Source organism: Pseudopodoces humilis, chromosome 10, assembly GCF_049639895.1.
Source record: "Pseudopodoces humilis isolate 2021_Gansu_Grassland_sample_001 chromosome 10, ASM4963989v1, whole genome shotgun sequence".
Taxonomy (NCBI): Eukaryota; Metazoa; Chordata; class Aves; order Passeriformes; family Paridae; genus Pseudopodoces; species Pseudopodoces humilis.
The window spans coordinates 30653238-30678921 of NC_142209.1; the positions used below are offsets into that span (position 1 = coordinate 30653238).

Consider the following 25684-nt stretch of genomic DNA (forward strand, 5'->3'; position numbering starts at 1 on the left):
ATGAAGGGATGTGTGCAGGCAGCAGAGCATCAGCCCTTATCTTGTGTTTTGGCTGCTTTATCCAGGGTTTAGAGGGATGCACAGCCAGGCCCTGGCACAGGGAGCTCAGAGAAGCTCTGGCTGCCCCTGGATCCCTGGAAGTGCCTGGATACGGCTTGGAGCAGCTTGGGATAGTGGGAGGTGTCCCTGCCCTGGCAGGGAGTGGGACTGGATGAGATTTAAGATCCCTTCCAACCAAAACACTCTGGGATTCTGTGGAATTCCGGGATTTTGTCGCTGCCCTAGGCACTGGCACGTTTTCACGTCTCTTGCCCATTGCTCACCTGCAGCCCTCATAACAATCATACAATTATTTCCTTTGGAAAAGCCTTCCAGCCCATCCATGAGCCCAGCACAGTGAAACCCAAATCCAAGCTCCCAAAATTTCCACTTCAGAGCAGCTCCCCCCAGCCAAACCCAGCCTTTAGCAAAATTCCAATTACTCCTTGGCAATGTCTTGATTCCTACAGAAACGCTCTTCTCCGTGTGTTTGCAGGAATGCCGAACAGCAAAGGATATTGTGGAAGATCCCTGATATCTCCCAGAAGTCAGAAAACGGAGGTAATCCTGCAAATCCTCACGTCATTAACTCAGAACCCTTCAGTCAGACACCGACCCCCCGACGCTGCCGGCACACAGACCCAGAGCCCCGGATTCCTGCCGGGGCTCACTGGGGACAAAACTATTTCATTTTGGAGCTTAAAAAGCAGGGCTGTGTGCCACCAGCGCTGCTCTGCCAACCAACCTGGCATCCCGAGGGGCATTCCCACGCCGGGCCGGGATGCGCTGCTTTGCCAAGCCCTTGGCTCCCGGTATTGAGGCCCAGCTTGCATCCCTGGATTGTTGTCTCCCATCAGAGCTTTTCCACGTGGAAAGCCATTCCTACAGCTGGGATGTGTGGAAAGCGGGATGGTGCTGGGAGGATGAGGCGGTTTGGGATGCACCCTGCTCCGTGCTGGTGCTGGGATGTGTGGAAAGCGGGATGGTGCTGGGAGGATGAGGCGGTTTGGGATGCGCCCCACTCCGTTCCTAGCTCTGGGATGTGTGGAAAGCGGGATGGTGCTGGGAGGATGAGGTGCTTTGGGATGCGCCCCGCTCCGTGCTGGCGCTGGGATGCTCCGAGTGCCACTCCCGCTCACGGGGGTCTCTTTGGGGTTTCCATCGCAGGTGTGGGGTCGCTGCTGGCACGGTTCCAGCTGTCGGAGGGGCCCAGCTCGCCGGCCCCGCTGGCTGTGCAGTTCACCAGCGAGGGCAGCACCTTGTCCAGCTGCGACATCGAGCTGGTGGGCGCCGGCTACCGCTTCTCCCTCATCAAGAAGAGGTTCGCGGCAGGTGGGTGCCGCGGCTCCTTCGGGATGGTCCCCGCAGGTCCCCGCCGTGCTGGGAATGCTCTGACGGGGGTTTGGTGGCTGCTCAAGGCCACAGCTGCTGCTGCAGGGTGGGGACAGAGGGACAGCATGAAATAAATCCTGCTGCCGCTTCCCAGCCTCGCGTTTCGTGGCTCATTCCTGCTCCCGCGTGAAAGGTGAGGGCTGAGATCTCCAGGGCATCTCCCGCAAGAGCTTTGGCCCCATTGCTGCAGGGAATAACGGGGATTTTCCTTCATGTTCATTGCTGCAGGGAATGAGGATTTTTCCTCATGTCCATTGCTGCAGAGAATAATGGGAATTTTCCTTCTTGTTCGTTGCTACAGAGAATAATGGGAATTTTTCCTTGTGTTCATTGCTGCAGGGAATAACTGGGATTTTTCCTTGTGTTCATTGCTGCAGGGAAAAACAGGAATTTTTCCTCGTGTTCACTGCTGCAGGGAATAACGAGGATATTCCCTTGGGCCACAGGGCTGGTGGAGGTGGGCAAAAACTCCTGGGAATCAGGGCTGCTCCCTCCCCCCAGCTGATTTCTGATCCCATTTCTAGGTAAATATTTGGCGGATAACTGATGGAAGCTTATGCAAGTCTATGGAAAGTACTATGGAAAATACCCAAGGACTGCTGTGCGTGGAACGGGTTTTAATTACAGTTTAAGGAAAATGAACTAAATCCTGCACTCGGGACATTTCTGTTGGAAGTGTCAACAACTTTCAGCGTTTTTTTTCCTTGGAAAACACCGTCTTGACCAGTCCTGCAGTATTTACTTCTAGATGTAACATTGTTAATGGTTTTAAAATGTAATTATTGTATTTGTAAATTGTACTCATTCCAGTAAGGCTGTATTTTGGCAGTTAGACACTTGAGTTTTAGCATTTTCCCATTCATGAAATGGATGTAATTTAAACTGTGGTATATAAATCTAATAGTAGTACTGTTGAATGGCACAATGCTTACAGAGGTAGATTGCATTTTGTCAATATATACAATTTAAATACGATACTGGTAGCTGTTATGAAGGGGGTGCCTCAGCAAAAGAGAGTTCAGTAGAGCCCACAGGCTGATTTAATTTTCCTTCAGTCCTTAGTACGTCTCACAGCGATCAATAAAAAGCTCAACCTTCAGGTTCAGCTGGTCTAAGTCCAGAAAAATATTGATGGAAAAGTGGAGGTTCCTAGGACAGTCTCCCAGGTAGAAAATCTCACTTCTGCAAGGAGCGTTTACTCCAAATTTCCAGCTCCGTGCTCTGTCAGAGCTGCAGATTCCCTGCTGGAATTTCAGCAGCTCTTCCCTGCCCCGTGTGTTTTGCAGGGACACGGATGAGGAAGGAAGCACAGAGAGGCTGGGTGCTCACTCTGAGCTCACAGCACCAGCATAAAACCAGTTTTATCCTCCCTTCCCTCCCTTCCCTCCCTTCCCTCCCTTCCCTCCCTTCCCTCCCTTCCCTCCCTTCCCTCCCTTCCCTCCCTTCCCTCCCTTCCCTCCCTTCCCTTCCTTCCCTTCCTTCCCGGAATTGCAGCCGCACCTGCTTCTCTATTTTAGTGCTCAGCTGGCTCGGAGAGATGGGAAAACACATGGAAGTGCTGGACTGGAGAATGGGGGACAAAATATTGTCCCTGTGCACTTTTCCCTGTCCCACTGTGCTCATTCCAGACTCCTGGTGAGAGCTGGTGGCACTCCTGCTGCTGCAGCTGAGTCAAACACGAGAATTTGGCAATATCGAGGGGGAAAATGAAGGAATCTTTGTGGAATCAAACAGAGATGCACAGGAGCATCCATGGAATGGGGTGCTGGGACTTTGGGAATGTGTAAGATGACAAAAAGTGCTGATTTTACAAGTGTTGCCAGGCTTAGGGTGGTGCATTTTACATTGGAGAACAGCCTGGGCGTGTTGGGAAGTGCTCACGGAGCAGTTTGGTGTAGGAAAAGGGAGATCTGTGCCCATCTGAAAAGAAAAGAAGGAAATGTGGGGATATTTCAGGTGTGAGGCGGCTCCCAGGCTGAGACTGGGGGGTGAGCTGTGAGTTGACAAAAGGCGGCAGCAGGAAAGGAAAAGCACAGTTCACTCCTGCAGCTTCCCACACCCTCACAGATTTTGGGAGAGCACTCCCCAGTGTTCCACTCCATGAATGATTTCCCCCCTGAACTGGAAATTTGTATAAAGTGTGTAGCTCACCCCTTTCTGACACAGGAATATAGGGCAAACCCCAAGAGTCAGGTCTATGCTGTGTACAATTGTTCCAAACCCATCCTTCCAAAAGAGATCCAGGGCAGAGACCTGAGAAAAAAAAATGGATTTATAATGTAAATATTACCAGAAGATAGAGATTTTACTTTATATTTCATTTGAAAGACAAGGTGTTTACATTAGCATTGGGTTTTTTTGAGTGCTTTTTCTACAGAAAAACCCATAACCCAAAGCTCCCAAGCTCATCCCCTTTGAGCTGGTGAACACAACAGAGGTCACTTTTTTTTTTGGGATGCAGCCCTCGTGGCCTGGAGAGAGAGAGATGGGAACAGTCTGGGACATTTTGTCCTATTTCTGGGGCGTGTGGGATGTGCCAGCACTGCCAGCCCCACAGGGACACGGCTGCAGCCACTGGCAGGTGACACCAAGGCTGTGACACTGGGACCACAGGAGGAGATTTGGGACTGGTTTTTCCATGCTGCTCTTGCCAGTTTTGGGCACAGTGTTTAAAACTTGAGGGTTTTTTGGCAGTGTCTTCTCAGAGTGCCCCGGGGCTTTGTTGGGAGTTTGGTGAGAGCACCTGGCACCAGAGAAGGTCCTGGAGTGTTCAGGGCACTCAAGCTCTGCAGGCTTCACCTCGGTTTTTAGGTGAAAATTGGTGTATTTTCAGGGAATTCACCTGCCTGGGGCTGCCTGGCTGCTCAAAGGGAGCAGGGAGGTGAAATGGCAGGGATTTGGTTTCACACAGATCCCAGACTGGTTGGGGTTGGGAGGGATCTTAAAAATCACCAAGAAACCTCTCAGCCATGGCAGGGAGGTGCCCACTGTCCCAGGCTGCTCCAAACCCATCCAGCCTGGCCTTGGGCACTGCCAGGGATCCAGGGACAGCCCCAGCTGCTCTGGGAATTCTATCCCAGGGCCTGCCCACCCTGCCAGGGAACAATTCCTGCCCAAGATCCCATCCAGCCCTGCCCTCTGGCACTGGCAGCCATTCCCTGTGTCCTGTCCCTCCATCCCTTGTCTCCTTCAGGCCCTGCAAGGGGCTCTGAGCTCTCCCTGGAGCTTCTCCTCTCCAGGTGAGCACCCCCAGCTCTCCCAGCCTGGCTCTTGGAGCATTCCCAGAGGGAAGCACCGCAGCTCTGTTCCCCAGCAAGGTTTTTCCAGGTCAGGCTGAGACTGGAGAAGGAGCTCAGCCCTCTGGCACTGCCCCTGAGCTCAGCAGCACCGGGATCCATCCGAGGAAACAGGAGGATAAATAAAGCAGGCATTCAATAATAAAAATGTGGATGCATGCACAGAAAGGCTTTAGCTCCCTTCCTTCCACTCACCTTTCCCTTTAGACCTCTCCCAAAGGAATTTTCCCTGGGAATTTGGCAGCCCACACCTGCAGGGTTGAGGTCCTGCTGACAGAGCGGGAGTTTTTCCCCACGGACACCTTCAGACTTGGAATTTTACACGGTGGGAGCAGGAGGTGATTTTTCTGCCACCTTTCTGCTGTTTGTTGCAAGCAGTCCCAATTCTCAGCCAGCTCCTCACAGGAGACATTTCAGAGCAGTTTTCTACTTTAACAATATTTCTTAATAACTCTGAAATCTCTCAATTGTAGGAAAACCCAGCAAATAATGAGCTTTTCATTTGGTGTCTGCGTTTGTTCATAAATATCACTGCCCTGTTTAAGTCTTGTTTTTGCTGTCATTCGGTATTTCAGTTAAATTCATTTGTCTTCACTCTGCTCTTCCAGGTTTTATCTATCATTGTTTAAGACCTAAGTGGGAAAAATCCCTGGAAGTTTCTGTTGGAATGCCATCCCTTTTTAGCCAGGCAGAGCAGGTCTGTGCTGCTCTCCAAGATTCCTCCAGCAGGAGCATCCCAAAAAAAAGAGTCACCACCTCTCTTTCTCCCAGCAGAAGCATTTTCAAATGGCTGGAGTGCACTGAAAAGGTGGCAGATTTTTAAATTTAACTAAGAGAGAATCAAACTTTCCCCCCCTCCCCCTTTCTGTTGCTTTTATATGAAAATATCTTCATTTTGAAGCTTGTCATGACCAAAATAAGCAACATCATCCTGTTTTACTTTCCTGGTTAGAAATTACTGTCTCAAAGATGTCATTTCATAGCCAGAATTCTTCTGTTCCTCTTTCCCTCACCATTTCCCAAGGAAATGAATCCGTGTAGAGCTGGGGAGGTTTTATGATCATCAGGATTATTCCAGTCAGGATTTTAATTCTTGTTTCACTGTGAGGAAAAGATTTGCAGGAATACTCCCTGCTCCTTCCTGGCTTCCCTTGTCCCTCTAGGAGGGATGGTGCTGCTGGCAGTGGTTCTTGGAACCACAAATGGATGGTGGGGATTCTCTTCCAAGGTTTGGACAAGCAGGATGTGGTGGAACACTCCAGATTCCAGCGGGGCTTTTGGGATTCCTCATTCATTACCCCAGGTTTTCTGGAATTGCTGTGGGTGTGCTGTCCCTGTATTGGGGCAGGAAGGGGGTTTTTCACTCCCAGATGTTGTAAGGTTGTTGAAATCCCCTGGATGCTTGGGTGACATAAAACAAAGGGAGATGTGTGGTGGTTTGAGCCAGGAATTGAGTCGGGATATGCCGGGAAGCTCCCAGGGCTGGCAGGAGAAGGGCCCAGGATGTGGGACAAGCCCAGTGTGACCCCCCAGCAGTGAATCAAATCTCCCCAGGTATCACCCTGGGCCATTGAATGAACTCCCTCGTGTATAAAATGTTTATAAATATTTGTGGATGAAGATACACAGGTCTATTTTTAAGATTTAAGTTAAATAAGTTAATGAATGGCTGGCCTTTCCTGCCTAAACGTGCAATGAGATATATTATACCTTCAGTCCACGATGGCCTAGGTTCTGCTTAGTCTGTGATGAAAACTTTGCTGCTTTCCTACTCTTCTCAGAGAAAAAAAAAAACAAACTATAAAAGACGTACAGGTTTGTTGCACAGGGACTACTGCAGCGAAGCTTTGTATTTGACCACTGGTAATATGAATGTGTTGTATTGACTTGTTGAAGATAATCATGAAACAACATATTTTAAATGTTACTTGCCTTATAGATTAGAGTACGACTATGTGGATATCATTTTTGTAAATACTGTTTTTTATAAATGTCTCTCCTCCATCCTCCCCGTCACCCATTTCACCGACTCTCAAATATGCAATTATTTACCATGCAGAGCATTGTGACAAAGAAATCCCCACGTCAGAACAAAGTTTATTCATTCTATACATAAGAAACACACAAAATACCCAACTGAGTTGCAATTTAAATGTGATTATTATTATTTTTTTCCTTGAAAATAAACAAAAAATGGTAAAACATTTCTTTTACTGAGCGAGTTTTGATTCCACATGCGGGAGCAACCAGAGGAGCGGGCAGAGGGATTGGAGGCTGGCCCAAAAAAGGACTTCTTGTCCCAAAAAAGGGTCCCTGTTCCAAAAACCATCATTCCTGCTGGAGTTATGCACAGTGTCCCAGCAAGGGTGGCGTGTGGGGACACACGAGGGTCCACAGGGACCGTGGGGACATGAGGAATGTGGGGATATGAGGGATGTGGGGACATGAGGGCTGTGGGGACATGAGGGATGTGGGGACATGAGGGATGTGGGGATATGAGGGATGTGGGGTTGGGGGACCCACGGAGGCCATGGGGACACTTCAGGGCCGTAGGGACACGGCAGGTCTGTGTGGATCCACAGGGATCACAGGAATCTCTGTGGGACGTGGGGACATTTGGGGTGGCCGTGGGGACCTGAGGAGGTCACAGGGACCCTCAGGAGAGGGAGCTGTGGGGACATTTGGATGGGGCCACACGGAATCTTTAGGTTCCTTTAGGAATCTTTAGGTGGAATTCTTTAGGGGACATCTGGGAGCTGCAGGGACCTGGACAGGCGGTGGGGACAAGTTATGGGATCATGCAGGGACCTGTGGGAGCTGTGGGGACACAGAGGGATCTGTGGGAGCTGTGGGGACACAGAGGGACCTGTAGGGACACAGAGGGAGCTGTGGGAGCTGTGGGGATACGTGGGAGCCATGGGAACCGCTTCGGACTGTGAAGGAATACAGAGACCTGTGGAAAACACGGGGACATGTGAGGGAACCTGTGGGGACACCAGGGACTGTAGGAATATGCGAAAGCCATGGGGACACACCGGGAGCTGTGGGAACGATGGGGAACCGTGGGAGCCGCAGGAACACTCAGCCGTGAGGGTGGGAATGCCGGGGGCCGGGAATGCGGCGGGATGGAGGCCGGGAATGCGGGAGATGGAGGCCGGGAATGCGGCGGGATGGAGGCCGGGAATGCGGTGGATGAAGGCCGGGAATGCGGCGAGATGGAGGCCGGGAATGCGGGGGAATAGAAGCCAGGAATGTGACGGGATGGAGGCCGGGAATGAGGAGGGATGGAGGCGGAGCGGGAATGCGGCGGGCGGGCCCCGCTGCCGGCACCGCCTCCCCCCCTCAGCTGAGGGCGATGGAGGGCGGCGAAACGGGCAGCGAGCCCGGCCCGGGTGGGTCTCGATTGCCCCTCCAAAAACCCTTCAGCGCTGGGATTTTTTCCCCTGATAAAGCCGAGCTTTGCCTGGCAGGGCCTGGCGGGCGCTTCCCGGTGGCGGCGGTGGATGAGATCCTGAGGGAAGTGCTGGGGAGCGCCCTGAGGGAGCAGCGCTACGAGCCGGGGTCGTGCCGGGAGGCGGCCAAGGACATCGCCGAGGTGGGACATTTGCCCATGGGATGCCCCAAATATCCCCCCAAAAGCCCGATAAAGTGTACGATAAAGGCTGGGGGTGGCTGTCGAGACGCCGACAAGGGTTGCTCAGCTGGGAGTACCGAGGTGTAGGAGTTAATAAATAGATTTACAGACTGGTTTGGTGAGGAGGGGCCTCAAAGCCCACCCAGAGCCACCCCTGCCATGGCAGGGACAGCTCCCACTGCCTCAGGCTGCTCCAAACCCATCCAGCCTGGCCTTGGGCACTGCCAGGGATCCAGGGACAGCCCCAGCTGCTCTGGGAATTCCATCCCAGCCCTTTCCCACTCTCCCAGGGAATAATTCCTGCCCAAGATCCCATCCAGCCCTGCCCTCTTTGTCAGCTTGATACCATCCCCTTTCCCCTGCTATAAATCCATCCCCATCTTTGATGACACAGGGAGTAAATCTGTTTTTCCCCGCAGGTTGTGAAGGCGCGGGTGAAAGCGCTGCAGGTGCCCAGGTACAAGATCGTGGTGGTGGCTCACATCGGGCAGCTGGGCCAGCAGAGCCTGCAGATCAGCAGCAGGTGCCTCTGGGATCCCCACACTGACACCTTCTCCTCCTACGTGTTCAAGAACACCTCGCTCTTTGCTGTGGCAAACGTCTACGGTGTGTATTTTGAGTAGGGAGGTAGTGGAGTTTAGCAGCAGGAGAAATGAATATTCAGCCTAACTCTTCCCTTTTCTGTTGAAAATATCTGTGAAAGACCAAGGTACTCTCGGCTGTTTTGCAACGTGAGCCTTTGGGCAAATGGAATAAGGGTCTTTCCCAGAGTTTTCTCTGGGAAGTGACTTTCTAAGGCAGTTTTGCAGCTGATTGCTGCTTGCAGAACTTGCCCTGTCGGGGAAATATATTCAGAATATTCCCTGTAAGTAATGTTTTCCCTGTTCTTATCCTGGAAACATTCCTGGAGTAGGAAATAAACGGAATTTTAGGTTTTGCCTGCCTGGTTTTGGGGCTGGTGCTGATATTTCTAAGTCTCTCCTGTTGCAGCCGTTCACTGCTGAGGTGGGGTCTGGCTGACCTTGCTCTGAATCTGAAACCAGACTTTTTGCCACCCCTATTTCTCTGCTGAAACCTGCTGTTAGATTTTCCTGAGTCAGAGAACAAATCTATCACAAAATACTTATTTTATTACATTTTAGATGCAAAGCTGAAACCCAGAACAGTAGTTAGTTGGGTAGAAACACTTCATGTACTCATGACTGAAAGTTTAACCCACTGTAAACACTGTGAAATGCAGACAACCTGAAGCCAGTTGCTGGTGTGCACTGTGACGTTTAACACCCAAAAAAAGCTACAATTAAAGAACACAACTGAAAGGATTGTGGTTTATGTCATGATTGTTTTAATCCCTGGGAGCTGTGACACGGAGCTGTTGCGTTTCAGCACAGGGAGCTGATCTCTGCCCTGCTGCAGCCCACGTTGCAGCAGGATGTGGTGAGCAGCTTGGCTTCCTCACGCTTGTTTAGCACAGAGACTTTGCTGGTGTTTTGCGAGTCTTGCTCAGGTTTGACATCCTGGGGCTCTTCGCTGTGGATCCCCAGCCTCGGCTCTGGCTGTGATGAGAAGTCAGCGTCACCCTCCTCCTCGTGTGGGAAGTGCTGGGGGTTTTCACTCTCTGCCGCAGGAAAATGAGAAGTTAAACGTCATGGGAAGATGAGTAATTTATGCTTTTTATCTTTACTAGAAAGACAGACCAAGCTACAGCCAGGGAGCTGAGTGTTACCCTCTGATGAGAGCACCACGTCACAGACTCCTCACTGTGAGGGACAATCTGTGATCAACATGCTAAAAACGAGTCATTTAGGGATTTCTCTTGAGGAGTGTCCTGTGTTGCCTTGAGTCTTACACTGAGATGTTTGCTTCTCCAGGAAAAACTGTGATTTGATGTGTCAGAAGCTCTTGACCAGCACATTACGCAGGACCTGGGGGCTTCTTGAATTGCAGGTGTTGCTTTAAGGCACCAGCTGCACCGAAGTTCTGGGTGTTCCCACAGAAATTACAATCCAGCTGCAGTCAAAACACCTCAGTTTCAACAGCTGGGCTTTGTGCAGTCTGTAAAGGTGTAGCAGTTCTCACTTTTTAAAAGCAAGGTTCTTCAGCAGATTCTGGGGAGGGGATTGCCCATGTTACTGCTTTTGTATTTGTTTAAAGCTGCTGCTACAAGAGAATTTGCCCAAAATGCAGATGTAGGAAGTGCAGAAAGCCTTTGTTGCTGTCACCTGCCTCAGTTATTTTCTTGTTCTCTATTTATTTTAATCTGTCAGAGTACAGATTTCTAACTGCCCATGTAATGGTTGAATTTTCTGACTGTCAAATCAAAATTTTCTGAGTATCAAGAAACGTGCTGAGAAGCATAAATATACACAAAGGCATGGGAAGGTGCATAAATTGCAGAGTGGATATTCAACATGCTCTAATTACAAAGTTTTAGAGAGTTTCTGTTTTCTAGTGGGGAAACTGAAGACCACAGTAAGACACTTGCAACGACTTCAGCAAAACTTGTCACTGTCACTAGAAATGTGATGGCAGAGAGATTTTCTTGCCTTGAATCCCATTCCTCAGGTGAGCTTGGAAAACCCTGGTCTAAATTCTTATTCTTTAGCAAAATACCCCAGGAAGCTGAGCCAGAGAAGCTGCAGGGAGAGGGAACATGAGGAGCCGCAGCTCTTGGCTGGCTCTCCCGGCACGGCCTGTGCTGCAGGGCTGGAGCTGCAGGCATTGAGGGCAGCCTAAGGGGGTTGTGCTGCTTCCCAATGCCCTGGGATCCCCTGGGATCCCCTGGGATCCAGGTGCAGCAGGCAGGGGGGAGCCTGGGATGTTGCAGCCGGTACTCACCGCGCAGGCCGTGGTGCCCAGGGAGGTTCCTCTTCCAGCGCGAGCCGCCGCAGGTGAACACCACGGCTCTGATGAAATCTCTGCCGCAGAGCCTCACCTTGTTGCCTTCCCCTTCCCCTTCCCGTGCCAGGAGCAGGAGGACGAGGCAGCCCAGTGCCAGCAGCGTGCCCCTCATGCTGCCAGCGTGGTGCTTTCCCAGCTGGGCAGAAGGGATCCAGTGGGGAATTCTGCTGGAGCCTTCCCATTTATACCAACGGTCTGTCCACTCCACTGAGTACCAGCTCACTCTGAGGGCGGCGATGTTTGCTGAAAACAAATAAACTGCTTGTTCCTGGTCATGTTTGAAGTGCTTTGGGATCTCAGTCAGGTTAAATTAAAGATTTCTGAAGTCTATGGAGCTGCTTTACTGGAAACAGTTTATGGGGTATGGATTAGGTGGATGCTGTTAATGTGTGTTCTGCCAGGAAAAAAGGGTGTTTGTGACATGGATTCTATTTAATGGGTTTGGTGTCTGTGTCCCCCACACACCTGATGCCCAGTCCTGACTGGGGTCATCTTCTGTTGGTGACCCCAAAGAAAAATGGAATGAACTCCTTCCCATGCTCCTCTCCACTCCCCCAGCTTGTTTACTGCTAAACCATGGATGCTTGTGGGGAAAACCCTGCAGGGCCAAGCACTGCTGAGAAAATCCACCCCAGAGGGGGTTTGTGGCATGTATTGGTATCCCAGCCAGGATTCTCTGCTCTGGGAACAGAAGTTCATTGGTTCCTAATGTTGGCTTCAGTGTATTTAGGTTGCTATAAAAAAAAAATCCTTGCACTAAAATGCCTTTAGGAGGAAATTTCTCAATTATATGGTCAGAAATTCCATGTTTAAGGACAAAAGACACGAGGAACTTGGGAGATCTTGAGCCCTTCCTAGCACCACAAGGATTTTCCAGCACCATAATGTTACAGGTAATTAATTTTCACTGTGTGCAGGGTGGGTTATAGAAAGCTTGTTTTTTAGCAGTAAGCAAACAGTCATGGGCATGAATGGAAAATATAGGGTGTATTTTGGTCAGATTTATAATAATGATTAACAAATGATTCACCTTAACGAGTGTCTTTTCTTTGAAACACACCAAGATGAATTTTATGTCAGGGGGAAGTTTGCATGTCCCCTGTCAGATGTGCAGCACACAGAAGGAAGTGGATGTTAATGCAGCACAAATGATCCTTAATTCAGTGATGTGTTTGAGTGCTGGGTGTTTATTGTCAGGATAATGAGAGAGGCTGGATGTTCTGCATCTATAAAATACACCTTTCCATACATAATGTGCTCAGCAGCAGGGCTACAACTTGTGCTCAATCACCCCTCTGGAGATGCTCCCCATTTCCTGTGGGCAGGAAGTGCCTGGAAATCCTCCAGCTGGGTAATTTTTTTCTGTTTCTTCTTCTCTGCCCCCCAAACAAGCCACTCTAGGCAGCCAAACACTGCCTGCTTTCAACCCAAGGAGAAAAGAGCTTGGGAGGAAAAGCAGGAAGGGATAAAGGCCCCAGGAGAAAAGACTATGGAGACCTTTCCATGATCAGGATTCCAGAGAAAGCCATCCATGTGTGAACACTCCTGCAAGGAGGGGACTTCCAGGAGGACACTGAGGGCATTTGGAAGAAGTTTCTAAGCAGTGCAGCCTCAAAGAGAAACTTTATTGATTAAAAAAGGATAACTGATTTATGTTCATACTACAGTGTTTCCTGAAGGAGAAGGGATATCAGCTGCTGTTAAACAGCTCCAGCAGGAGCAACAATGTCACACAAGGAACCAACCTGGAAAAGAAGAGGAAAAAGAGCTGATTCTTCTTTGGAATTCTTGATTCTTCTTCGGAATTCTGTTAATGCTGGAAAACAGCACTTTTTGGCAGGCCAGGGTGGGTTGCATTTGTGCTGTCACGTTTGGCAGCATGCAGACATTCCTCTTGTTTCTAAAGGAAATTAATTCCCAGTGGTGTGGCAGCAGAAGAGCAGGAGCCAGCACCTTTGGGATTGTGATCCCACCTATTCCAGTATCCCCTGGCTGGGTGGTGTTTCCCAGAATTGCCTGGCTGAGGAATGAGCCCTACCTGGTCTGTGCTGGGGACAGCCAGGTTGTGCAGCTGCCACACCCCCACCTGGCCACTGCTGTCCCCCAGGAGCAGGCACTCGGCGTTCCTGGCAAACAGGATGGAGCTGAGATTCCCTTCAGGGATGGCAGCACAGGAGAACACCGGCTGGAAGCTGCAATCCAAAAATTAATGGGTACCATGCATTTGTCAGCTGAAAAACTGCACATTTCGCTTCTGGGTTAATATCAAAAATTGGGAAGTGAGGGGGTGCTTGGTTTGGGCTCTGCCACAAGAAAAATCCCAGCTGCTGTTAACTAAGAGATCCTGCATGCCTAAAATCTGTCCTGACCTGGAGAGTGGTGGTTAATATTTTTATTAGATGAGTAATTTGCAGGATGTGTCAGGGCTCTGGATCCACCAGGGTTTCACACTGTCAGTAACACAAAACCCTGAGCAGCTGGACAAGGTCACAGGTAACTGAGTCATCTCAACTTCAGACCATCCCATCTTTACCAAAGTAGCTCTGTTTTGTTATTTTTCCTTTTAACTCTGCCAGAGTTTCTGCAGAAAAAGGGCAGTTTTGCACTTTATCAGCTCCATGAGGCATCCAGCTCCTCTTCTAACCCCAAATCTCTGGTAACCACCACCTGCTTTTACACCACGTGTATTTCAAAATGCAGTGGTTTGAGGAAGCCGCGTGTGGGGCTGTAACGATGCGATAAAAGCACTGATGAGGTAACGATGTGTGACAATTAAAATTTCAGGCTCTGCCTTGAGAAGGGTCATTACTCACATGCTGACACTCAGATCCCAAAACTCCACCCTCCTCTCGTTCACCGCTACGAAGATGAAGGCGGATTTTGGAGCCCACTTGATGTCGTGAACAAAAGCTGTGACAGAAGTGAAGGTTAAAAGGGGGGTGAAGGAATCCCGGTGCCACAAAAGGATGCTCCAGTCTGCAGAGCAGCTGAGGAACATGTCTGTGCTGGAGGGATTCCAGGCAACTTTGTACACAGGACCCTGTTTGGAGAGAAACAAACCAGAACTTGGTGTTGCTGTAGGGCTACAGAATCTTTTCTAGAGCTACCCAGCCTTCCTCCCACTGGTAAGACTATTTAATTCTACAGGACAATCAGATTTCTGATTGCTGTCTTAAAATAGAGCCAGAGCTAAAGCTTTAAACCAGTTTACAGTCCCAGTTTTAATAAATATCCTGACAGCATAGAAAATAATCCTGTAAAACTGTGATGCTTTATGCTATGGGAATTCATTCCTAATATAGGAGAAGTTTAGGTTTCTTTTTTTTCACACATTCCCTAAATATAAACAAAAACTGTTACTTTTTTTACAGTGTGTCACTCACCTTGTGGCCTCTGTAAGTCCCCAGAATCTGCTCCTTGCCTGAGCAAGAGCAGCAGTGGATGTGGCCCTCTTCTGTTCCAGCAAGAAAAATATCAGAATCCTGAAAGAAAGAGAAAAGTAGCCTAGGTTGGATGAATTTGTCACTGCTGCAGAAATCATCCAGGGCTGGATGAGTTCAGAGCCAAGGAGGAGCTCCTGTGAGCGGTGGCTGAAGTGGAACCACAACGTTGCACTTTTGCTGGGTGTGTTCACAACATGCTGGGGCTTGAAGATCTTGGATTTTCAGCAATCCATGTGGAAAACACATGAATTCTTGGAGTGCTCTGTGGAGGAAGTACTCAGCTGGCTGAAGAGAAGCTCAGCTGGGTCCTGGATGTGGGAGGTGTTGAACAGATTCTCCCAGCCAGTGGGGAACTGCCCAAGGAAATGTCAGTAACATGGCTGGGAGGACAGGGCTTGTTTCACCTTTTCACCTATTTGGGGTAAATCTTAGTAGCTAAAAAGCAATTTATTTCAAAATTAATATGATTTTAATAGCAGTGCCAAGTCCCTGGCTGGATCCCACTAAAGCAGCTCCAGCTGAGCATCCCACCAGTGCTGCAGAGCTTTCCTGGCTAACACTTCAGCCAGGATGGGCTTTCTGAGCCTACCTCTGGATGGAAGTCGAAGCACATCCCAGCTGCCTGTTGTGATATGGGAGCTTCACTTTTCCTTTCTCTCTCACCTGGTAATTTTTTCTTCCCACTTTGTGTTCTCCTGATTTTCATCACATCTGTGCAAAGAACAGGAGGTTTTGTCAAAAGGCTGTGAGGAACTGGTGCTGCTTTGGGCTGGCCAGCAGCTCTGAAGTGTTTTGTGGGATATCTGGTGTAAAGGATGTCAGCTGGAACCAAAGGGAGAGGTTTCAGCTCACCAAAGCAATCCAGCCTTTGCTGGATGAACCACTGGGTCACTCGCCCATCTCCTGAGATGCACATCAGCCTCTCTTTTTTGTCACCTCTGTCCTGCTGCACCCACCTCAGCTGCCACACAGGACCTTTGTGTTTATTTAGGGATGCACTGGCACACAAAAACATACACGTGGTTAATCACAGATGAGCAAAGACAAGACAACGTGTTTGAAAAATAATTCAGCTTCCGCTTTATAACGAGTGTTAAGTCTTATAACAGATATGTTTAGCTCTTCTTTTAAAGAAATGGTCTGGCCATTGGTTGTTTTCTCCAGGAAAATGTTTCTTTTATTAAACATGCTTGATAATTAGTTTCAGGGCACTGTTTATGTACTTGCACCATGAAATGAGTCTGCACCTTGTAGGAGAGTGCCTGAGACCTGGGGAGCTGCCCTTAGGGCAGGTGCTTCCCTCATCACCACCCATCCCCTCTCTCATTTTCTTCTTAATTCCTGCTCACCCCTCACTTATTCTGATATTCTCTCAATTTGTGGCGAAAGCGATCAGAGAGAAAGCACAAAAAGAGAGAAAGCACTGGTCTCCATAAGGATTTATTATCCAGGGCTGGGTTGTCCTAGTCAGGACACAGAATATAAATTACAGCTGGGGGTAAAGAGCTGCAATTGCTTAGAGGGTGAGGGAATGGCACTGCTTTGTTGCCCCTTCCCAAAGTTTGCCTCTGTCATTGTAATTTTGCCTCTGGCTGGTTTTAAAAGGATCCCTTTTCAGATGGATCAGCAGAGGTGTAAACATCTAACAAATTCCCTCTTTTACTGCCAGCGTTGGGAGAAGTTAAGAGTAAATAATTGTATTTCCAAGGCCAATAAGAGGGTGTGAGGAGCTGCCAGCCTGACCTGCTGTCCAGCAGCGCCGCGTCCCTCCGGCTCCGCACGTCGTAGATGGCCACGCATCCATTGGCCATCCCAACCGCCAACAGATTGGGCCTTGCCAGGGAAAAATCCACAGCTGTGACGCTGTGCTCGCAGCAGAAAATGCGCTCTGGCCACTGCCCAGGAGAGAAACACAGCGAGGCTGTCAGCTGGGTTATTATTTACCTCTCTGTTCTTAACTCTGGGCCCTAAATGTCTGCTGGGAAATTCAAGTGGTGGTGGCCACAGTGAGCAGAAATGATCCTCTCTTCTGGCTGGCTCCGTGTATTTCTTGCTACAACTGATAAAATTAGGAAAAAGTGCAGAAATATGACACTGGAAATTAAGTTAGGTAGGGTTACTCCAAACCAAACACCTAAAAGTGTCTCTGGTGACAGCAGAGTATCATGAGAGTATTTGGTGTGGTAAAGATGCATCAAAGATTTGACTCTGCCTGGTTTAAATTAGTCTAATACAGTTTTGGCCGTGAGAAGTTTGTAGTAGAAATCAACCTGAGATGCTGTCATTTACAGCAATCAGAATTTTTTTACTGGGATAGTTTGTAACTCAGATTTCCAAATTTTTTTTTTTTTAATGGCTGGTTTTAAAAGGATCCCTTTTCAGATGGATCTGCAGGGGTGTATATGTTACATCTATGAAATTTCCTCTTTTATTGCCAGTGTTGGGAGAAGTTAAGAGTAAATAATTGTAGTTCAAAGGCAAATAAAGCAGAAATTGTCCAGAGAAAAGCAGATTGCAGGAAAAGCAAACAAAGGGGCTCGTTACCATGGGGTTCTTCAGTGACCAACAGCAAGCCAGGCCTTTCTTCTTGAGAGAAACAAACTCTCTGTACCCAACTGCCAGGAGATCCTGCAAGCACAGAGCAACAGCAATATCTCAGATCCTCTTGGAGCTCAGCAGGGTATTTCCAAAGGCACCTTTGTGTCAGGGTGAAGTCTGGAATAACAAAGCTCCTGTCCTATGCAGGGAGGAACAGGAGATACATTGTTCTAGAATCATATTTTTGTGTGCATTATTTAATGGAGTACAGAAGAATACATCTAATTTTTTTCTCATCAGGTTTAGCTGTAAAAGGCGCTGCAGAGAACACCTCAAACTCCTGGCTTTTAGCTTTCCACAGGGAATTCCCTTCATTCCTTTCCATAGGCAGAAATAAAAACCAGCAGTAAGTCTTTAGCCTTCATCTCTGTTCATTTTTCTTTTCTTTCACTCAACAAGTAGTTTGGGAAAGTCACATTTTAAAGGTAGCTGATTGTTTGCCCTGTATTCTAAGACTGAACTCTCTAAATGTGTCCAGCTTTTTAATATCTGGAGATTTGGTGCACTAAATGTATGGAATGGTTTTTATTTTCTTTCTTTTTTTTCCCCTCACTGGGTTTCTGTTTCTCACCCTCAGCTGCTTTCTACCTCTCTCCCATTCATTATTTTTGTTTAGTAAGTGAGTTCTCTTGGGAAAACAGAACTTTGCATGACCAGATTAAAGGAGCTTTGGCTTCTGTGCTGTTATTGTGCATCTTACCCTTAAATTTTGAGGAATTCTGCTTTTTTGGGAGGTTCCTGTTAGAGACAAAGACGTGGTGTCTAAACTACCACAAATAAACTCTTATCAGTGACAATAAAGTTTAGCAGCAGGGGTTAAATTTCAATTTTAGAGCAGACCAACGTCTATTAAAATTACTGTTCAGGGTAAACTGGAGCAATTAATGGAATTCTGGGCCAATTAAATCCGTGACGATCCACATGTAGGGCAAGTCTAGTGCAGCCTGTAAATGAAAGCTTTCATCTTTTTCTGTAGAAGAGCAGCAAGAGTGAGGGATTGGCTCCACCTCTGCGATCCCTCCCAGCAAAGCAGCCCAGAACCAGGAGTTTCTTGCCAGCACCAGCTGCTGGTCCCAGTTTGTGAGTGGCTCAGGGAGGATTTGTGCACTCACAGGGTTCGCTTTGTTCCAAGCCATGCTGCTCACGCTGCGGCCGCTGGTTAAATCACACCTGTACGACCACAGCTGCTCCAGCCTGGGACCTGCATCTTCTGCTGGGCTTTCATCTGCTTCTGGTGTCTCCTCCTGTTTCTCCTCATCCTCCTCCTCCTCGTCCTCCTCGTCCTCTTCTGCCTCAGTGTCCGAGGTAACGACAGGTTCTGAAACGCAGGGGTGTGGAATCTGAGTAGGAACATTTCACTTACCTCGCTCTAATTATTCACACCAGGGGAAAAATTTACCCTTTCAGCAAATAGTTTGCAGGAATAACAAAAAAAAAAAAAAAAAGTGAAAATTTGAGGAATTGAGATATCCTGACTTGTAAAACTGTGACTAAAATTGGAAGCTGGATTGGGCTGGAGCGAGCCAGCTCTGCTGCAGGTAGGTTTAGCTACCCAGCCAAAAGTGAGGAATTTCTGTGGAAAATGAGGAATTTTTGGCTGGAAAGAGGGAACTAAGCAAGGAACAAACCTATGAGGACAGGAATCTGCCGATAAAGTGCGAGTTTGGGTTGAAAAATGTTCTCCATGAGAATCCTCTCCATGACAACTAAGTCCTGCTGCAGGTTTGCTGAGGTTAGGATGGTTTCTGAATGGCATTCCTTCTCCTCATGGCTCCTGGCAGGAACAGCAGGCTCTGCAATGATCATGGAAAAAGCTGGATCACAGAATCATGGGATATTCCAAGTTGGAATGGATCCACAAAGATCATAGAGTCCAACAGGCCCATGCTGCCTGATAAGAGATAAATGGGATAAAATTTCACACAATAAAATCAAGGGATGAGAATTCTCCACTTGCAAAAAGCAGAGAATTCAAAATAATACTTTCACTAAGATTTTTTGTTTCTTGCTATAATTTTCTTTTCTTATAATTTTATCATCTTAGCTTCTTTTCTACAATTTTCTTATCTTTTCCAGGTACTTCTGGAATTTTTCACAAGTGGTGTTTTGCTTCTACTTTTTTAAAGTGAGTACCAGCAAACCTCATCCCTGAGTATTTATCTTTATTTAAGATCATTTCTGATGGCAGTGTGCAGAGAAGGGCAGCCCTGTCCAAGATTCTTCTAGCAAACTCTCTTGCAGGTTCCAGGCAGCGTTTTTTAGGAAGTTTTCCCCACAAATCCCAGGGATGGGCCTGGTTTAGGAAGATGAAAACAAATGGAAAATGTTACCTCTGGCAGAAGGGACAGCCACAGCCTGAGCGTGCTCTTCAGCTGTGGGGGATTTGCTGCTTTGCCCTGCTGGGGCTCTGGGTTCTTCTGTCTCTGTAGGTTCTGAGGCATTCAGGGAATGATCCAAATCCCAGGAAGTCACCATCATCCCTGGGAATGAATTTCCCACTCACACAGGGCTCGTGTTTTGGTCCGTTACTGCAAGGAGCTCCCTACACCCCAACTCCTGGGCTGGGGGGCTTTGGAACCAGCTCTGCTTCCAAAGATGTTGAGATCTGAACTGATGTTTTTGATTCCATATTTTAATTTCATCTTTTAAGTGTTATCTTTTACAAATTTACAGATAAGGTTGCCTGTGTTTAATAAGAATCATTAAAAGAAGACAAAATAACTTTAAAGTTCCTGGTGTGGTGTGACTGCTGCAGCTCCATCAGGGTTTTTTTGGGGTTTTGAGCAGGGCCAGCTTCCACCCAAAACTTACCTTGATGTGCTCAGGGGGTGGAATGAGCCCTGCTGATGCTTCAGCCACACAAAAAAAGTGGCAAATAGCTTTTCAAAACAGGGATAGTGATCTACTTTTGGGGTTTATTCCCTCATTTTAGGAAAAATGTTTGGGCTAGCATTCCCCATTTTTTATTTTATTTTTTGCCTTTTACACACAAAAGCAACATTCTCTGGGAGCGTTAATAACAATTTTATTGCGATGGATTCAGTGTTCCAGCACTAAATTCAAGATTTAGGAGGGGCAGAAAAGGCCACCACAACCCACATTGTCCGGTCTGAACTGAAAGCTCTGGAAGTTGAGGAAACATTTCCTGCTTAGAGCTGGAAGTAAAAAATTGCCTTTTCTCAGTCTCCTGCACTGGTTTACCTTTCTCTGCCACGGTGATTGTCTCACATTGCATTTCCTTGTTTTTGGCAGCTCCAGAGAAGGTTTGCACTATTTTTTCTTCAAAGTACTCACTGCCAATTTTAGCCTTGCAAATCTCTGTATAAATCTTATTCCTCTCCCTGGAAAACAAAGGAAACACTGGCTGGGGACTCCCTGGAAAAATTCTACCTGGAATTCTCAGTGTCTTTAACAAGGAGTTGATCAGGAGAGGTTTTCCCAAGGCTTAAATTTCCTGCTTTTTGGATTGCTGGATGCTATTTCAGCCTTGGTGTCATTCAGCAGCTCTTTCTGATCTTTGTGGTGCTGTTCTAGAACAGGAACAGCCCAAAAAAAAAGCAGATTTCCTTCTTCCAGCTGCCTGTGAACTTTGGGGGAGTTCAGAGCTCTCATCACTTGGGAGTGAAAGGCAGAGCATCAAGAGACAAAAAGGAAACTTCTCCTTTTCTACTTCAGCATTTCCACCAAAGTTTTGGCAGTCCAGGATAACCAAGGGGAGCTGCCTGCTATGTTTAACTCTTCTTAATTAATATTATATTATTATTAACATTAATTAATTAGAAGCTACACACAAGAATCAATGCAGCAGTTTGAAATGTCTTCCTGTTTTCATGAAAATCAAATTATCACCCTCCTCCAGCCCTGGGTTTTCCTAACCTGGCGTCATTTTTCAGTGGAAGGGAGGAAGAATTTCACTGAGAACACGGAGCTGTGGGAAATGGAGGTTTTGCTCTCAGAGGAATGGGTGCCAGCTGACTTACAGAACTCTCACAGCTTCCTCTGCCTCCGTGGACACCAGAGCAGTTGGCAGATCCAACATCCAGAGCGTGTCTGTCTCTGTCAGGAAAATATCCACCCTCTGCTCCAGCTCCGCTTCCGTCAGGGCTGCTTCCCCCTCCTCCCGCACAGCTGGAAAAACCAGGGCGACAAACAACACCTTTGCTGCTCTAAATTCATGGGAAAATTAATTCTGGAAGTGCTGGAAGGCCCTGGGCTGGCTCAGGGTCTTACAAAGCCCAGAATATATAACTTTATATATTAAATTTCTAATTGTTGGGTGTGTTCCTTACCAGACAAGCTCAAAGCTGGGTCTTGTTGAGGTTCTGTTTCATCTAAGGCAGACTTGGTTGGTGATGTGCTGATTCCATGTGTCCTTCAGGGACAAGAAACAAGCAGAAATTGTCTCAAAAAACTACAAAAAGTGTTTCTTTTCTGGAGGTACTGTGTATTTTTAAGTCTTTTTTTTAATGTATATTTGCTCCTGGTTGATATCCCAACCCCTGGGATTGTCCTTTGGAACAGCCAGCATGGAAACATGGCCAAAAAAAGCAATCTCTTCCTCTCAGAAATCAATGTTTACAATTGTAATTATAGATTGGAAATAATTACAATTATTCCTTGCCTTTTGCTAATGCTGTGGGTCAGGATTTTTCATTTAAAACACCAATAATTGTTTACATTCTTTGCACGATTTAATTGAGTTTGTCAGCCCCAAGTCTTTGTTTTTTTCCCTCTGTGCTGGAGCTTTGTAAATCAAAGTGTGGTGAAACATAATTTAGGAGGTTCAACTCCAAATTATTTTGTTTAAGAGCATTTTTGGAGATGGATGCACATAATCACACAGAGGTAACTTGCTTAAATATTATTAAAGCCAAGAATTCTTATTATGTTAAACATATTTTGATAGATGAACTGCTATTTTTAATGTTTTTAGTTCAATATTTTGGTTTATATATTTCATATTTTTTTTGCATAAAGGGTTGTCTGCACTTAGTAAATATCACTAAAACAGATAAAATACTTTAAAATAAAACTTTTCTTGCCTGGGTACAGCAGCATTTGGGTCTGGCTGGAACAGGGGATGGGGTGTCACGTTCTTCCCTTCATCATCAAAAACCTGAAGAAAAATTGAAATAATCAGGATCATTTCCTTGTGTTCCCACCCAAGGAATAGGGAGAGCACTTGGAAAGGCTCTGCATTCCTATTTTCCTGCAGGGATCAGCTCCAGTTTGCTGGGATTCTTTGGGAAAAGCCACATTCCCATCACTGTCAGACCCACTTCTGCTTCTCCCTGTGGCTTTTCCAGCTCATTTATTCCACAACGAGCACCAAGGGTGAATTATTGATTCTGATTAATCCAGTCCAATTAACAGGGCAGCCAAGTAAATCAGATGAGCAATTACACATCTTTTTCAGGGAGGTCTGTAAGGCTCTTAAATGATTCCCAGGTAACATTTGGGGAATATTCTGGATTTGGGGTGAGGACAGGAGCTGCTCCAGTAACAAATCTCGGATTAGAAATGTGAATTATTCCCAATCTGGGGCTGCCCCATCCCTGGAAGTGTCCAAGGCCAGCTTGGAGCACCCTGGGATGGTGGGAGCTCCCTGCCCTTGGGAATGTGATGAGCTTGGAAGTGCAACCCAGCCATTCCAGGGCTCCATTGTTCTTCCCACCTTTCCCAACCCAACCATTCCAGGGTTTCTGTAATCTTTCCCTCAGGTGGATTTGGGGCTCTTCCCACTTTTCCCAACTCAACCATTCCAGAGTTTCTGTAATCTTTCCCTCAGGTGGATTTGGGGCTCTTCCCACTTTTCCCAAATCAACCATTCCAAGGTTTCTGTGATCCTTCCCCCAGGAGGATTTGGGGCTTTTCCCACCTTTCCCAACTCAACCATTCCAGAGTTTCTGTGATCCTTCCCACTCTTCCCAACCCAACCATTCCAGGGTTTCTGTAATCCTTCCCTCAGGTGGATTTGGGGCTCTTCTCACTTTTCCCAACTCAACCATTCCAGGATTTCTATGATCCTTCCCACTTTTCCCAGCCCAACCATTCCAAGGTTTCTGTAATCCTTCCCCCAGGAGGATCTGGGGCTCTTCCCACTTTTCCCAACTCAACCATTCCAAGGTTTCTGTGATCCTTCCTGCAGGTGGATTTGGGGCTTTTCCCACTTTTCCCAACCATTCCAGGGCTCTCTGGTTCTTCCTGCAGGTGGATTTGTGGCTCTTCCCACTTTTCCCAACCTAACCATTCCAGGGTTCCTGTGATCCTTCTCACCTTTCCCAACCCAACCATTCCAGGGTTCCTGTGATCCTTCTCACCTTTCCCAACCCAACCATTCCAGGGTTCCTGTGATCCTTCTCACCTTTCCCAACCCAACCATTCCAGGGTTCCTGTGATCCTTCTCACCTTTCCCAACCCAACCATTCCAGGGTTCCTGTGATCCTTCTCACCTTTCCCAACCCAACCATTCCAGGGTTCCTGTGATCCTTCTCACCTTTCCCAACCCAACCATTCCAGGGTTCCTGTGATCCTTCCCTCAGGTGTGTTTGGAGATTTTCCCACTTTTCCCAAGGATGTCCCAAGGACCATCTCACCTGCACAGCTCCCTGGCTGCCCACCAGGACCCCTCTCCGTGCAGGTTTTCCCTGGAAAACCCTGGAAGTTCTCCGGGAATTCGGGGCTTTGGTGGCTCCAGCACGTCCAGCTGCTGCTGCTGCTCCCAGCCCTGCCCTGGAATCACCACATTATAATATTTATATTTATAAAATATCAAATTAATACTAAAGGTTTGACTGTTTATTGCAATTCCCAATTTATTACAATTGATTCTATATTCCCAAATATTTTAAAGGATGCAAACCATTCAGAAGAAAGGATTTTTACCATTTCTTATATATTATAACTTATTAGCAATTATTTGAAAGGATTTTAACCATTTATAATAAAAGATTCTTACAATTTCTAATGTATTATAATTGATTTTATATTCCCAAATATTTTAAAGGATGCAAACCATTCATAAGAAAGGATATTTACCATTTCTTATATATTATAACTTATTATTACCAGTTATTTGAAAGGATTTTAACCATTTATAGCCATTTATAACAAAGGATTTTTACAATTTTTAATGTATAATAATTTATTAAAAAATACCAATTATTTTAAGGTATTTTAACCATTTATAACCATTTATAACAAAGGATTGTTACTATTTCAAATATATTATAATTTACTATAAAATACCAATTATTTGAAAGGATTTTAGCCATTTCTAATAAAGGATTTTTATAAAGTATAATATATTGCCAATTATTTTAGGCTATATAAACCCCTTTGTAATCAATATAATAATATAATAAATAATAATAATAAATAAGGATTAAAAACATTAATTTATTTATCATAAATTATTATATATTATGACATATTATAGAATGTCATGTGTTACATATTGTAATTTATTATGTATTACCAATTATTTTAAGGGGTGTAAACCATTTATAATACAAAATTGTGGGATTGTGGCCATTTATTGATTATAATTTATTATATATTATAATTCATTATATATTAATAATTATTTCAAAGGACTTTAACCATTTATAAGAAAGGGCTGCAGCCATTTATTATAATTTATTTTATATCATAATTACATATTACCAATTATTGTAAAGGATTTCCACCATTTATAAAAAGGGGTTTTGACTATTTATTTGTTATAACCTCTTATGCCTTATAATTTATTATAGAATATAATTTAGTATATTTTACAATTCATTATCTATTACCCATTAATTTAAATATGTAAACCATTTAAAATAAAGGCGCTTTACCATTGATTTATTATGACTTAGAATAGAATATAATTTATTACATATTATAATTCATTAAATGTTACCCTTTATTTTGAGGGATGTAAACCATTTATCATTAAGAATTTTCGCCATTTATATAATTTATTATTACAGAATACAATTTATTATACATTATTATGCAGAACTAAGTATTTTAAGGGATATAATCCATTTATAATAAAGAAAATTTTCCCAATCATTAATCATAATTAATGATCTATTACAATTGAGTCTCTATTATAATTTATCATCTATTCCCAGGCATTTCAAAGGTTTTGAAGCCTTTTAATTTCAATAACGTTGGAATTTTAGGCCGATCCGGTCTCACTCACGGCGGAGGCCGCGGCCCGGCGGGGCCCGGCATGGCGTCGCACCATTACCATGGCAACGTGTCCCAAGACGCGGCGCGGGGATTGGCCGCCAGCAAGGGCGCTGCCGATTGGTCGCTGCGCGGCGCGCGGGCCGCGCTGTGCTTGAGGCCGCAGCCCCGGGCCGTCCCCGGGCCCCGGTTCGGGTCCCGCC

General features: G+C 46.4%; 4 protein-coding genes across 9 annotated transcripts in view; 2 read left to right on the forward strand and 2 right to left on the reverse strand.

Moving 5' to 3' along the window:
- Positions 1-2865, forward strand: part of SGIP1 (SH3GL interacting endocytic adaptor 1) — a 47045-nt gene extending 44180 nt beyond the window's left edge. The window contains exons 23-25 of the mRNA XM_088060224.1: positions 536-600; positions 1207-1371; positions 1956-2865. Of these exons, the coding sequence (XP_087916350.1) occupies positions 536-600; positions 1207-1371; positions 1956-1978 (253 nt within the window). The 3' untranslated portion in view covers positions 1979-2865. The remainder of the gene's footprint in view (positions 1-535; positions 601-1206; positions 1372-1955) is intronic.
- A 5212-nt stretch (positions 2866-8077) lies between these two features.
- On the forward strand, positions 8078-9683 carry DYNLT5 (dynein light chain Tctex-type family member 5). The gene is made up of 2 exons (XM_014250595.2): positions 8078-8322; positions 8781-9683. Exons 1-2 carry the CDS (start codon positions 8083-8085, stop codon positions 8982-8984), a joined length of 444 nt encoding a protein of 147 aa, XP_014106070.2. The 5' UTR covers positions 8078-8082; the 3' UTR covers positions 8985-9683.
- Positions 9684-9689: 6 nt separating this feature from the next.
- On the reverse strand, positions 9690-13030 carry INSL5 (insulin like 5). Of its 2 annotated transcripts, XM_088060707.1 has the most exons (3): positions 13008-13030; positions 11200-11505; positions 9690-9979 (listed from the first exon to the last, which is right to left on the reverse strand). In XM_088060707.1, the coding sequence occupies exons 2-3, from the start codon at positions 11372-11374 to the stop codon at positions 9744-9746; spliced, it is 411 nt and encodes a 136-aa protein (XP_087916833.1). In that variant the 5' UTR covers positions 11375-11505; positions 13008-13030; the 3' UTR covers positions 9690-9743. The 2 variants fall into 2 exon arrangements, with proteins under 2 accessions (XP_087916833.1, XP_005521292.2); XM_005521235.2 differs by lacking the exon at positions 13008-13030 and having other exon boundaries at positions 11200-11673.
- On the reverse strand, positions 12867-25528 carry DNAI4 (dynein axonemal intermediate chain 4). Of its 5 annotated transcripts, XM_005521315.2 has the most exons (17): positions 25495-25528; positions 23900-24035; positions 22346-22419; positions 21593-21675; positions 21284-21431; positions 20505-20644; positions 19634-19783; positions 18932-19096; positions 18416-18621; positions 17250-17333; positions 16449-16600; positions 15558-15703; positions 15295-15416; positions 14646-14744; positions 14076-14302; positions 13301-13454; positions 12867-13007 (listed from the first exon to the last, which is right to left on the reverse strand). In XM_005521315.2, the coding sequence occupies exons 1-17, from the start codon at positions 25524-25526 to the stop codon at positions 12963-12965; spliced, it is 2163 nt and encodes a 720-aa protein (XP_005521372.2). In that variant the 5' UTR covers positions 25527-25528; the 3' UTR covers positions 12867-12962. The 5 variants fall into 5 exon arrangements, with proteins under 5 accessions (XP_005521372.2, XP_087916444.1, XP_087916445.1 ...); XM_088060318.1 differs by having other exon boundaries at positions 15295-15703; XM_088060319.1 differs by lacking the exon at positions 12867-13007 and having other exon boundaries at positions 13161-13454.
- Positions 25529-25684: the final 156 nt, after the last annotated feature.